This window comes from Oncorhynchus gorbuscha, linkage group LG13 (genome assembly GCF_021184085.1).
Source record: "Oncorhynchus gorbuscha isolate QuinsamMale2020 ecotype Even-year linkage group LG13, OgorEven_v1.0, whole genome shotgun sequence".
In the NCBI taxonomy this organism is placed as follows: domain Eukaryota; kingdom Metazoa; phylum Chordata; class Actinopteri; order Salmoniformes; family Salmonidae; genus Oncorhynchus; species Oncorhynchus gorbuscha.
This window is the reverse complement of record NC_060185.1, coordinates 68,909,607-68,923,099: the sequence shown is the minus strand read 5'-3', so window position 1 is coordinate 68,923,099 and position 13,493 is coordinate 68,909,607. Positions and strand designations below refer to the sequence as shown.

Sequence of the window (13,493 nt, the reverse complement as noted above, 5' to 3'; positions counted from 1 at the left end):
TCGCTTGTGCGCAATGACACAAGGATATCCCAAACCCTCCCTAACTCGGACGATGCTGGGCTAATTGTGCGTCGCCACATGGACCTCCCGGTCGCGGCCGGCTGCGACAGATCCTGGGCTCGAACCCAGAATCTCTGGTGGCACATGCAGTGCCTTAGACTTAGACCACTGCACAACCCGGGAGGCCCACTCACACCTGCCCACTCACACCTGTGTTAACGAGAGAATCACTGACATGATGTCAGCTGGTCCTTTTGTGGCAGGGCTGAAATGCAGTGGAAATGTTTTTTGGGGATTCAGTTGATTTGCATGGCAAAGAGGGACTTTGCAATTATTTGCAATTCATCCGATCACTCTTCATAACATTCTGGAGTATATGCAAATTGCCATCATACAAACTGAGGCAGCAGACAAATTCTGAAAATTTATATTTGTGTCATTCTCAAAACTTTTGGCCACGACATCTTTTCAAAATGCATACTGCCTCCAGCTCATTTCAAATGGTTTTGTCATGCGTTGATGAAGCCTGCCTTCCGTTGCCTATGCATTTAAATGGTGAATGGGACGTGCACTTCAATTAACAGTTGAGAAATAAAAAATAGTAGCTATTTTTAATCATGGACCAAAAACTTTTTTTAAACTCACAATTGCATTTAGAATTGTAGGGCAATGATTATGCTTATAAAAGCTCTGATTTTCCGCTCAAAGCCTCTGTATGCTGTGCTCGTGTGATAAGTACAATCCATAACAATTATACACGCGCCAATTTAATTCCACTAAATTATGCAATTTAACAGACAGACCGATAAGCACGACCGGTCAAATGTATTTCCATCAGTGAATAGGCTTTTAAATGTTTTTTTTTTTAAATAGGCTGGTGACACTTTTATTTATCAGCTTTTAATTTTTGGTATTGGCCAAAAGCCGACTATTACCGGTGTGTGTGTGCACTGTGCAGAGAAACACTGATGGAATATTGCACCATCATTCCATCCTCTCACACTCAGAACAGACCCATGCTGAGACTCTGACACATGGACACATCACCACCCCATAGTAGGCTGTCTAATCACTATTTTCTGGTCATTAGGTCCTCAATATCCCTATCATTTATATCCAGACAGGCGGATAGACAGACACACGTTTACACACACACACACACACACACCACCCACACACACACACAGATCCTGGGCACACACCCAGAATCACTGGTGGCACATGCAGTGCCACACACACAGACCACTGCACAACCCACACACACCACACACACCTGCCCACTCACACCTGTGTTACACAGAGAATCACACACATGACACACACACTGAAACACTGTGGCAGGGCTAATTGCAAATGGAAATGCATTTTTTGATTCAATGATTTGCATGGCAAAGTGGACTTTGCACATTATTTGCAATTCATCCGATCGCTCTTCATAACATTCTGGACGTATATGCAAATTGCCACACACACACACACACACACTGAGGCACAGACAAATTCTGAAAATTTATATTTGTGTCATTCACACAAACACACACACACACACATCTTTTCAAAACACACACACACACACAGCTCATTTCAAATGGGAAAGTTGATGAAGAATACGTTGACCTGTGAAGGGTATATAATCATATTTGTACAATGTCCATTTAATCACCAGGCATATTTGTTACAGTACATCTCTAGAAGGTCAGTAGCCAGATCCTCTGTTCTACCATGCTACGTAATGATGCAGAGAGGGTTTCTCTAATTTAAACAGGACACAGCCACTCCTCTCTCTCTCTCTCTCTCGCTCTCCTTCTGTGTCAGTCAACCTGCTCCATCCCATCAGCTCTCTCAGTCAACCTGCTCCATCCCATCAGCTCTCTCAGTCAACCTGCTCCGTCCCATCAGCTTCATCAGTCAACCTGCTCCATCCCATCAATCTTCAGTCAACCTGCTCCATCCCATCAACTCTCTCAGTCAACCTGCTCCGTCCCATCAGCTCTCTCAGTCAACCTGCCCCATCCCATCATTCCATCCTCTCAGTCAACCTGCTCCATCCCATCAGCTCTCTCATGGTCAACCTGCTCCATCCCATCAGCTCTCTCAGTCAACCTGCTCCATCCCAACAGCTCACTCAGTCAACCTGCTCCATCCCATCAGCTCTCTCAGTCAACCTGCTCCATCCCATCAGCTCTCTCAGTCAACCTGCTCCATCCCATCAGCTCTCTCAGTCAACCTGCTCCATCCCATCAACTCTCTCAGTCAACCTGCTCCGTCCCATCAGCTCTCTCAGTCAACCTGCCCCATCCCATCAGCTCTCTCAGTCAACCTGCTCCATCCCATCAGCTCTCTCAGTCAACCTGCTCCATCCCATCAATCTATTCAGTCAACCTGCTCCATTCAATCTCCCAGTCATATTTGATCCATCCCCATCTCTCAGTCAACCTGCTCCATCCCATCAGCTCTCTCAGTCAACCTGCCCCATCCCATCACTCCGCTCTCTCAGTCAACCTGCTCCATCCCATCAGCTCTCTCAGTCAACCTGCTCCATCCCATCAGCTCTCTCAGTCAACCTGCTCCATCCCATCAGCTCTCTCAGTCAACCTGCTCCATCCCAACAGCTCTCTCAGTCAACCTGCTCCATCCCATCAGCTCTCTCAGTCAACTAGATCCATCCCCATCACCTCTCTCAGTCAACCTGCTCCATCCCATCAGCTCTCTCAGTCAACCTGCTCCATCCCATCAGCTCTCTCAGTCAACCTGCTCCATCCCATCAGCTCTCTCAGTCAACCTGCTCCATCCCATCAGCTCTCTCAGTCAACCTGCTCCATCCCATCAGCTCCCTCAGTCAACCTGCTCCATCCCAACAGTTCTCTCAGTCAACCTGCTCCATCCCCATCATCCATCTCAGTCAACCTGCTCCATCCCAACAGCTCTCTCAGTCAACCTGCTCCATCCCAACAGCTCTCTCGGTCAACCTGCTGCATCCCATCAGCTCTCTCAGTCAACCTGATCCATCCCCATCACCTCTCTCAGTCAACCTGCTCCATCCCATCAGCTCTCTCAGTCAACCTGCTCCATCCCATAAGCTCTCTCAGTCAACCTGCTCCATCCCATCAGCTCTCTCAGTCAACCTGCTCCATCCCATCAACTCTCTCAGTCAACCTGATCCATCCCCATCACCTCTCTGTCAACCTGCTCCATCCCATCAGCTCTCTCAGTCAACCTGCTCCATCCCATCAGCTCTCTCAGTCAACCTGCCCCATCCCATCAGCTCTCTCAGTCAACCTGCTCCATCCCATCAGCTCTCTCAGTCAACCTGCTCCATCCCCATCACCACTCTCAGTCAACCAGCTCCAGCTCCATCAGCTCTCTCAGTCAACCAGCTCCAGACCCATCAGCTCTCTCATTCAACCTTCTCCAGCCACATCAGCTCATTTAATAATCTTTGAAATTTAAATGAATCTGTGTGCACGTGTTAACAGCTCCAAGACAATGGTTAAGAGTGTTAGGAGTGTGTAAGGAGTATTAAAAGAGATTAGCATGTTACTGTACAAAATATAGTCTTAAAAGTTTGTAGGGTGTGTTAGCAGTATTTGGAGTGTGTTTGTGTTCTCGCTTCTCCATATTCTGTTCTCTGTCCCGGGCCCTGGGGCAGTGGTGTTTTTCACCTTGGCTGCCAGTCAGTCGTTCAGAGCTGTAGAAACCAGAGTCTGTAAAACACACAGAGAGAACAAAACTGTTTGTGTTTTAAATATGGCTTTTACAAAAGCCAGATCTCTGATCCCATTCATCAACTAGACTCTGAGGAAAGAGGAAGAGGAAACAGAAAGGGCATAAAGCCGTGCGTAGCTCAGGAGGGCATGCGCAGTTCCCCTCTGGGCTAAGGTAGATTTTATATTTGCTCTGAAATGTTTGTTGTTGTGTGTATTGGCTTTGGCTCTGTGGTCTGGTTGTAGCTTTAAAAAATGTAAGTAATGTAACCTTTATTTAATTAACTAGGCAAGTCAGTTAAGAACAAATTCTTATTTACAATGACAGTCTAGCCCGGCCAAACCCAAACAGCACTGGCCCAATCACAGCCAGATATGATACCGCCTGGATTTGAACCAGGGACTGTAGTGATGCCTCTTGCACTGAGATGCAGTGCCTTAGACCGCTGCGCCACTCGGAAGGCCAAATAGGGTGCTATGGTTCCTTTGGTGTGATCTAGTTCAGGCTCAGGCCGGAACTGTGTATGCTGGTGTGGTCCTTTGTCTTGGTCCAGTCTGTTGGTCAGGTCTAGTTGAGGTCTGGTCCAGTCTGTTGGTCAGGTCTAGTTGAGGTCTGGTCCAGTCTGTTGGTCAGGTCTCGTTGAGGTCTGGTCCAGTCCTGGGGTTTAGTCTAGTTGGGGTGTGGCCCAGTCTGTTGGTCAGGTCTAGTTGAGCTCTGGTCCAGTCCTGGGGTCTAGTCTAGTTGAGGTCTGGTCCAGTCTGTTGGTCAGGTCTCGTTGAGGTCAGGTCCAGTCCTGGAGTCTAGTTGAGGTCTGGTCCAGTCCTGGGGTCTAGTCTAGTTGAGGTCAGGTCCAGACTGTTGGTCAGGGCTCGTTGAGGTCAGGTCCAGTCCTGGAGTCTAGTCTAGTTCGGGTCTAGTCTAGTTCAGGTCGGGTCCAGTCCTGGGGTCTAGTCTAGTTTAGGTCAGGTCCAGTCTGTTAGTCAGGTCCAGTCCTGGGGTCTAGTCTAGTTAAGGTCTGGTCCAGTCCTGGAGTCTAGTCTAATTGAGGTCAGGTCCAGTCTATTGGTAAGGTCACGTTGAGGTCAGGTCCAGTCCTGGGGTCTAGTCTAGTTGAGGCCAGGTCCAGTGTTGTGACTCAGGGCAGGGCAGTGAGACTCAGATGGTGAGGGGGCCCTTGGGTCCTGTCTGGGAAAGGCTCAATGCATGATTTAATGCGATTGGCTAACGGGACGAGCACAGCTGCAAACGCTCCACTGGGCATGGGTGTGTGTGTTTGTGTGTGTTGTTAATGTGTGTATTGATGTGTGTGTGTGTGTTTGTGGGGGGAGGGGGTTGTGCATCATGCAGAGCCGTCTTTAGTTAGTTTTTCAGTCATGTTGAACACTGAATGTGGCCTAACTTTGACCTTCTGGATGATGATTTGATTTGATGCAGAAAAACAACGAGTAGATGAGAATGTGCCACATGATTTTGGGGATATTTCAGAGGAATAGCTACTTTAAGCATGAAATCTCCCTGGTGTCAACACGTCATATTTTACCTTTCAAAGTAGCCTACCTGTCGCCATAGCTACAGCACAGCTCTACACATGGTTCAATGTATACAGCTTTGAGACAATTGCTTTGAGACAATTGCTTGATTAGGTGTAATGGTTTAATCACTGGCAGTAATGTCTCTAGATCAACAGTCATAAACTGGTATTACAGTAGCTGATTAGCATAGTCAATTTAGCCTTTCTGACACGATGGTCATTGGTTAGGCCATGCCACTGCAAACTAACAAGCTAGGCTTCAATTGTTAGCCACACACCTTGTATTAACTTAGCAGATACAGTATTAGCTTAACATAGTCCAAATGCTCTCAGAGCCTGCTTCTGTTAGCATAGCACAGTGGACATTAGCCAGGATACTGTAAATTGGTGATTTGCTAACTGTGGAGTTAATCGTTTATTTACTACCTTTGCAAAAACAACATTTTAGGTCAGGTCCCCATTCCCTCCTGACACGCTCACTCACACACACTCACTGAATACATCACATATTAAGATGTTGATGCAAGTCATTTCTTGTGAGTATGATTACAGGGAGTGTAAATGGCAGTAAGGGGGGGGGGGGCAACACTCTTTTAAACTATTTATACTTTGGCACTTAAGATAATGCTGCATTTGATGGGCTGTGGTGTTTATGTTTGTTTGTGGGAGAGAGAGAAATGAGAGAGAGCGGGAGAGAGAGAGAATTACTTTTCACATTCCACAAAGTCTTGTTAATAGTATTCTACATTGTGCAAGCTAATTATTTTGCAAATTAAATTCCAATCTGTGGGTGTCTATTTCCTGCTTGTGTTGGGGAGCCAGTTAGTTTTGATTGGCTTCTGGCTCCCCATAGACAGCAATTAGACAAGCATCAAACACCAGCCCAGACACATTGTTAGACTTAAAGATATACAAAAGTTGCAGAGTGTAATTTCAGCCAGTAGTTTGAAACTGGTGCTCACGAGCTAAAACTGATTCCCATTTTTGGTGTATTATCATCCATTTTGTGTGATAAGATACACATTTTGCCATTTGTGTGATATGTTACAAATCCAATTTTGGCAACTCCACCACAGCATTGTCAACATATGTGAAAACAGCGAATTTCTACGTTTTGTAAAAATAAAATAAAAAGTAAAAAAGTTCTACCCGATGACATCATCATTATGCTTTTTTTCTTTTAATCCTACAGTGTGATGTCACAGAGAAGCATGTTTTTAGGACCTTTCTTATCTTTTTAACCGTAGTTCATAGAAACACGTTGTTTTCACATATGTAGACACTGGTTTGGTGCTGGAGATGATGAATATGAGGTTGAAAAGTGGTGGAATCTACCTTTAGGAATTTGTTGTGCTTAAGATGCAGGAGTTCATCTTGAAGGGATAAGAATGATAACAATCTTCAAACATTCAGATGGGAAATATTGTTTAAAGTGCCTATGCCAAGGTCTTATGACATTTCAAAGATGTGAATTCCATTTTATGTGAAACTTTCTATTGGACTAATGAGGGAAACAGTGAATTTGCATGTGTTTGCATGTGTGTTTGTGTGGTTGGGGGGTGGAGGGTTCCCATGGTAAGAGATGCCATATCCAGCACAGGAGGCTGCTGAGAAAGGGAGTGATGTTGCAACCAGCCACCAGGGATGTCCAGTGACCCTCACAGCTGAGCGATGCAGGGCTGTATAGTCGGTGACCTTGAGTTGGTGGAGGCTTGATATTTTCTTTGACCCTAACAGCCTTCAACACCCACCAAGCCTGCTCCCATCTGCTAGTCAGACACAATTACTGCAGGATCAGAACACACACATTGAGGAGAGGGGGATCTGCAAGCTGTCGCTACACACACAAGTACACATTCCCTTTAGAAAGAATGGCACTGTCTTCATCATCGGGGTCATTTGATGGAATATATTGTCACATAGCCTCCACTCTCAGCCCTACTTTTTAGAAGTGAGTGTTAGTGATTGATAGAGTGGAAGAGAGGCAGAAACCGACAAAAGTGAGATCGACTTAGAGACGTCCTGTAGAGAGAGAGAGAGAACAACAGAGGAGGAAACGTATATCTGTCTAATCACTTATTTACTCAGATCAAGCAGTCTGAGGTCTGTCTCTCTGCTGTGTGTTGAGTTGTTTAGGTTCATGGGGCATGTTGTTTTAGATTGAAACGAGGCGCCAACTATATGCTGCGTGCCTCCACTGAACCCAATGCGTATAAAAACACTGTGGTTACATAAATGCGAGGTTTCACAGTCCAGTTGTTTTGTACCCATGCCAAACCAAAAGCAGACAATCATCAACACCTTACCCTTTTCTATTTACTATAATGACTTCTGTCTTTCATCAGGATGAGAAGAACCAGGTCCTGATGACCAATGCATGGCTACAGCTGGTGAGTAAATGGTTGAGAACTGAATAACACACAATTACCTATTATTTTCTCATGCATAAAATTGTACAATTGTATTCTTCACATGCTTTGTAAACTAACAGTGAAATGCTTACAGGCCCTTCCCAACAATGCAGAGAGAAAGAATAGAAAAGTAAAACATGTAAAAATGTAAGTAATAATAGGTACAATAACTAACGTTAACATGGCTATATACACCGGTACCAGTCGATGTGCAGGTGTACGAGGTAATTGAGGTAGATACATATAACTAGGAATATAGATACAGATAGTAAACACTAGCAGCAGTGTATGTGATAAGTCAAAAAAGATAGTCTGGGTAACTATTTAACTAACTATTTAGCAGTCTTATGCCTTGGGGGTAGAAGCTGTTCAGGGTCCAGGTTCTAGACTTGGTGCATCAGTACCGCTTGCCGTGCGGTAGCAGAGAGAACAGTCTATTGAGTCTTTGACCATTTTTAGGGCCTTCCTCTAAACTTAACACTGACACCGTCTGGTATAGATGTCAGGGATCTTGGCCCCAGTGATGTATTGGGCTGTACGCAACAAGCGGGGATGCAGCCAGTCAAGATTCTCTCAGTCGTGCAGTTGTATAACTTTTTGAGGATCTGAGGGCCCATGGCAAATCTTTTCATTCTCCTGAGGGGGAAGAGGTGTTGTTGTGCAACTGTGTTGATTTGTTTGGAACATGATAGGTCCTTAGTTATGTGTATACTGAGGAACTTGAAGTTCTCGACACCTCGGTAAATGTGAATGGGGGTGTGCTTGGTCCCGTAGTCAACTATCTGCTCCTTTGTCATGCTGACATTGAGTGAGAAGTTGTTGACATGGCACCACACTGCCAGGTCTCTGACCTCATCCCTATAGTCTCGTTGTCAGTGATCAGACCTATCACTGTTGTGTTGTCTGCAAACTTAACGATGGCGTTGGAGTCGTGCTCTGCCATCCAGTCGTGGGTGAAACAGGGAGTACAGGAGGGGACTAAGCACACAGCCCTGAGGGGCACATGTGTTCAGGGTCAATGGATGTATTGTTGCCTCCCTTCACCACCTGGGGGTGTCCCGTCAGAAGTTCAGGATCCAGTTGCAGAGGGAGTTGTTCAGTCCCAGGGTCCTTAGCTTCGTGATGAGCTTGGAGGGCACTATGGTGTTGAATGCTGAGCTGTCACTGTGGGGATGACGTTGTCAATGCATTTATTAATGAAGCTGAGGACTGATGTGGTAAACTCATCAATGCCATCGGATGAGGCCTGGAACATATTCCAGTGCTAGCGAAACAGTCTGCTTTATCGGACCACCTCTGTATTGAGAGCCAAGGGTTGGACGGTTTCCAGATGTTCATATTGTCATACCGTCCTTCTCTCGTTCCAGGATTTACGGTATTACCGGTTTAGTACACAAGGGGGCGCCAAAGAATTCTAAAATATTATTGGGCATTTGTTACCAGAATGCTAACAAAATTAGCAAAAGTAATATGGAATTTCCATGGAGGTTGCTAGCTAAATATGCTAACGAACACAAACGAAAATAAGCACATTCCAAATACAGGCAATTCAGCTCATAAAGCTATTCATGTATAGGTAGGATCTACCAAATGTCATTTTTGGTGTGTTTGGACATTTGCAAGTGAATACGAACAAGAGACATTGTGGAAATGAACAAAGTTTTTTGATGCTCTGAAGCAGCATGTTGTGTACACACTGTCTGTCTTGAGTCGCTAGCGCAACGGGCATGCCTGCTTTGCTCAGAGAAGATGGGGAGGAGCAGACAGGCCAAGAACAGAGAGAAGGAAAATACAAGGAAATCAAAAGATAGCAGTGGCAGCTGTATAGACAACGCATGCAAAGGGCTTTGACATCTCAAACGTGGCAGAAAGCTGACACAATATGATGCCCTGTCACCTTATTAATTCAGTAACTTACTTAGATAACTAGCAAGTTAAACTTAGGGGTCACGTTAACACAGAATTCTTCATTTTTCATGCAGGAAAATAGCATTTCCACCATCCCACCGAAGAGACAGTAACACCATCTCAGATTGATATGCCAGAGGGGATGTCTGGTGGGATCACATCCTATTAGTTGTATATTGAGATATCAATAGCCTGTCCTTATTGTCTCTTAAAAATATTGCTTTTGTGGAGTTAAATCTGCCAGTTATGTTTTCCAATTTGATCTTGATCCAACATATTGGATTAGACAGTTTAGATTGCTTATCCCAATGTTCCGTTGGTAATCTGGAGGATACATTCTTACAGAGAGTTGATGAGGTCAGATTTCTGGAAGGGGCATGCATTTCACCTTATTTAGTCTGGTCTCTGTCATTGACATGACACAACCGAAATCGTCGTCTGAAGGAGAATCGGACCAAAACACAGCGTGGTAAGTGTTCATGATTCTTTATTAACCAAAACACTTGACCAAAATAACAAAGGGGGAAAAAAATCGAAACAGTTCTGTAAGGTGCATAAACTATACAGAAAAACAACTACCTACAAATCACAGGTGGGACATTCCCATAGCAACGTTTAAAACATTCCCTAACCAGAAACCGTGGATTGATGGCAGCATTCGCGTGAAACTGAAAGCGCGAACCACTGCTTTTAATCAGGGCAAGGTGACTGGTAACATGACCTAATACAAACAGTGCAGCTATTCCTTCCGCAAGGCTATCAAACAAGCTAAGCGTCAGTACAGAGACAAAGTAGAATCTCAATTCAACGGCTCAGACACAAGAGGCATGTGGCAGGGTCTACAGTCAATCACGGACTACAAGAAGAAAACCAGCCCAGTCACGGACCAGGATGTCTTGCTCCCAGGCAGACTAAATAACTTTTTTGCCCGCTTTGAGGACAATACAGTGCCACTGACACGGCCTGCAACGAAAACATGCGGACTCTCCTTCACTGCAGCCGAGGTGAGTAAGACATTTAAAAGTGTTAACCCTCGCAAGGCTGCAGGCCCAGACGGCATCCCCAGCCGCGCCCTCAGAGCATGTGCAGACCACTGGCCGGTGTGTTTACGGACATATTCAATCAATCCCTATACCAGTCTGCTGTTCCCACATGCTTCAAGAGGGCAACTGGGTACTGGACTTCCTGACGGGCCGCCCCCAGGTGGTGAGGGTAGGCAACAATATCTCCACCCCGCTGATCCTCAACACTGGAGCCCCACAAGGGTGCGTTCTGAGCCCTCTCCTGTACTCCCTGTTCACCCACGACCCACCCAACTCAATCATCAAGTTTGCGGACGACACAACAGTGGTAGGCTTGATTACCAACAACGACGAGACGGCCTACAGGGAGGAGGTGAGGGCCCTCGGAGTGTGGTGTCAGGAAAATAACCTCACACTCAACGTCAACAAAACTAAGGAGATGATTGTGGACTTGAGGGAACACCCCCCTATCCACATTGATGGAACAGTAGTGGAGAGGGTAGCAAGTTTTAAGTTCCTCGGCATACACATCACAGACAAACTGAATTGGTTCACTCACACAGACAGCATCGTGAAGAAGGCGCAGCAGCGCCTCTTCAACCTCAGGAGGCTGAAGAAATTCAGCTTGTCACCAAAAGCACTCACAAACTTCTACAGATGCACAATCGAGAGCATCCTGGCGGGCTGTATCACCGCCTGGTACGGCAACTGCTCCGCCCACAACCGTAAGGCTCTCCAGAGGGTAGTGAGGTCTGCACAACGCATCACCGGGGGCAAACTACCTGCCCTCCAGGACACCTACACCACCCGATGTTACAGGAAGGCCATAAAGATCATCAAGGACAACAACCAACCGAGCCACTGCCTGTTCACCCCGCTATCATCCAGAAGGTGCATCAAAGCTGGGACCGAGAGACTGAAAAACAGCTTCTATCTCAAGGCCATCAGACTGTTAAACAGCCACCACTAACATTGAGTGGCTGCTGCCAACACACTGACACTGACACCTACTCAACTCCAGCAACTTTAATAATGGGAATTGATGGGAAATTATGTAAAATATATCACTAGCCACTTTAAACAATGCTACCTTATATAATGTTACATATCCTACATTATTCATCTCATATGCATACGTATATACTGTACTCTATATCATCTACTGCATCCTTATGTAATACATGTATCACTAGCCACTTTAACTATGCCACTTTGTTTACATACTCATCTCATATGTATATACTGTATTCGATACCATCTACTGTATCTTGCCTATGCTGCTCGGTACCATCACTCATTCATATATCTTTATGTACATATTCTTTATCCCCTTACACTGTGTATAAGACAGTCATTTTGGAATTGTTAGTTACATTACTTGTTGGTTATTACTGCAAAAACAAAGAAATAGAAACCAGAGAAATACAAAAACTAGAATGCCCACCCTTGCCTAACCAAAAGAGAGAAAAAAAGCCTCTCTATAGCCAGGGCGTGACAAGAAAGAGCAATGCCTCCACTCTCCACAATCATTACAAACAGACTTCTGACCAATTTACATTTCCCCATTACTTTAGTAAAATTGTATTTATTTATTTATTCATTTACCCCTATATACAGTGGGGCAAAAAAGTATTTAGTCAGCCACCAATTGTGCAAGTTATCCCACTTAAAAAGATGAGAGAGGCCTGTAATTTATCATAGGTACACTTCCGGACGCATGCCTTTCAAACATTGTCTCTCCCGAGCCCGCACAGGAGTTGTAGCGATGAGACAAGATAGTAGCTACTAAACAATTGGATACCATGAAATTGAGGAGAAAAAGGGGTAAAATTCACAAAAAAAAAAAAAAATCCTACAATGTGATTTTCTAGATTTTTTTTCTCATTTTGTCTGTCATAGTTGAAGTGTGATGAAAATTACAGGCCTCTCTCATCTTTTTAAGTGGGAGAACTTGCACAATTGCACAATTGGTGGCTGACTAAAAACTTTTTTGCCCCACTGTATAAGTCTTGCAATTATTCATTATTTTCCTATTGTCCAATTAGGACGCCAGCCTCAATATTCTGGCCAATCACTCAGCTAGTCAATGTTGTGTGGATTATGCGACACTGGCTTTGGCTCATATCATCAGAGAATGCCCTCAGGCTCAGAGTGTGGCCACAACCCTTCAGTTGACAGACTGCCAAGACACAAGCTCAAACTGGATCTTTCATCAGAGAATCAATGAAAAGCCCCCCCCCCTCAATGAAAAGCCCCCCCCTCCCTGTGAAACTTGGTGGAAGACATTTTTGACCATCTTTCTGGGTTCTGTCCTCAGTATTTGTTTAATGTGCCGCCTATCTGTGTGACTTTCTCTAATGTCTTTCTCTGTGTCCTGCCCTCAGTACTAGAGGTCTTCACGGTTCCAACAAGTTAGACCCGTTCCGAAATGGACCCGGGGCTCTCCCACCTGAACTCTATATGCATAAATTCATTTTTTAAATATAGAGACCCATTCCGAACGGACCTGAGGACAACCGGACCCGGTCCATTCAGACCCGGGAAAGGTCCACACCCAGTCAGATCATATCCGAGTGAAGGAAGCCGCAGAAAAGCCTATTTTGTTTGCTATGTTATTATCTGGAGGGAGACATACATGTAAACAGAGCCAGTGAGCCGCTATACCAGCAGGCAGGGGAGGACCTGTGCCATGTGTGTGAGTGGACTGGGGTGCAGGCAGCAGGAAGGAAGAAAGAGAATGTCACCAGCCAAGCCGAATCGCTCGCACTGATAGACTAACTTCTAGCTGATTTATATAGTTCCTGTCTTAACTGCATCAAACCAAGACAATAAGCATGTTAAGCTAGCTAGCTCGTTAGCTAAGCTAGCTGGCTAGGCTAATTGAGGCATATAGGCTACTGCGCTTTTCCCTGTCTT

At 45.2% G+C, this 13,493-nt stretch overlaps 1 protein-coding gene across 2 annotated transcripts in view; it reads left to right on the top strand.

Annotated features, from left to right (window-relative positions):
* The window catches only part of LOC123993407 (neuronal acetylcholine receptor subunit alpha-7-like), a 75,076-nt gene that overhangs the window by 32,509 nt on the left and 29,074 nt on the right, over nucleotides 1–13,493 (top strand). For both annotated transcript variants that reach the window (XM_046295520.1, XM_046295519.1), the window contains one exon: nucleotides 7,582–7,626. In XM_046295520.1, coding sequence (XP_046151476.1) covers nucleotides 7,582–7,626 — 45 coding nt within the window. The remainder of the gene's footprint in view (nucleotides 1–7,581; nucleotides 7,627–13,493) is intronic.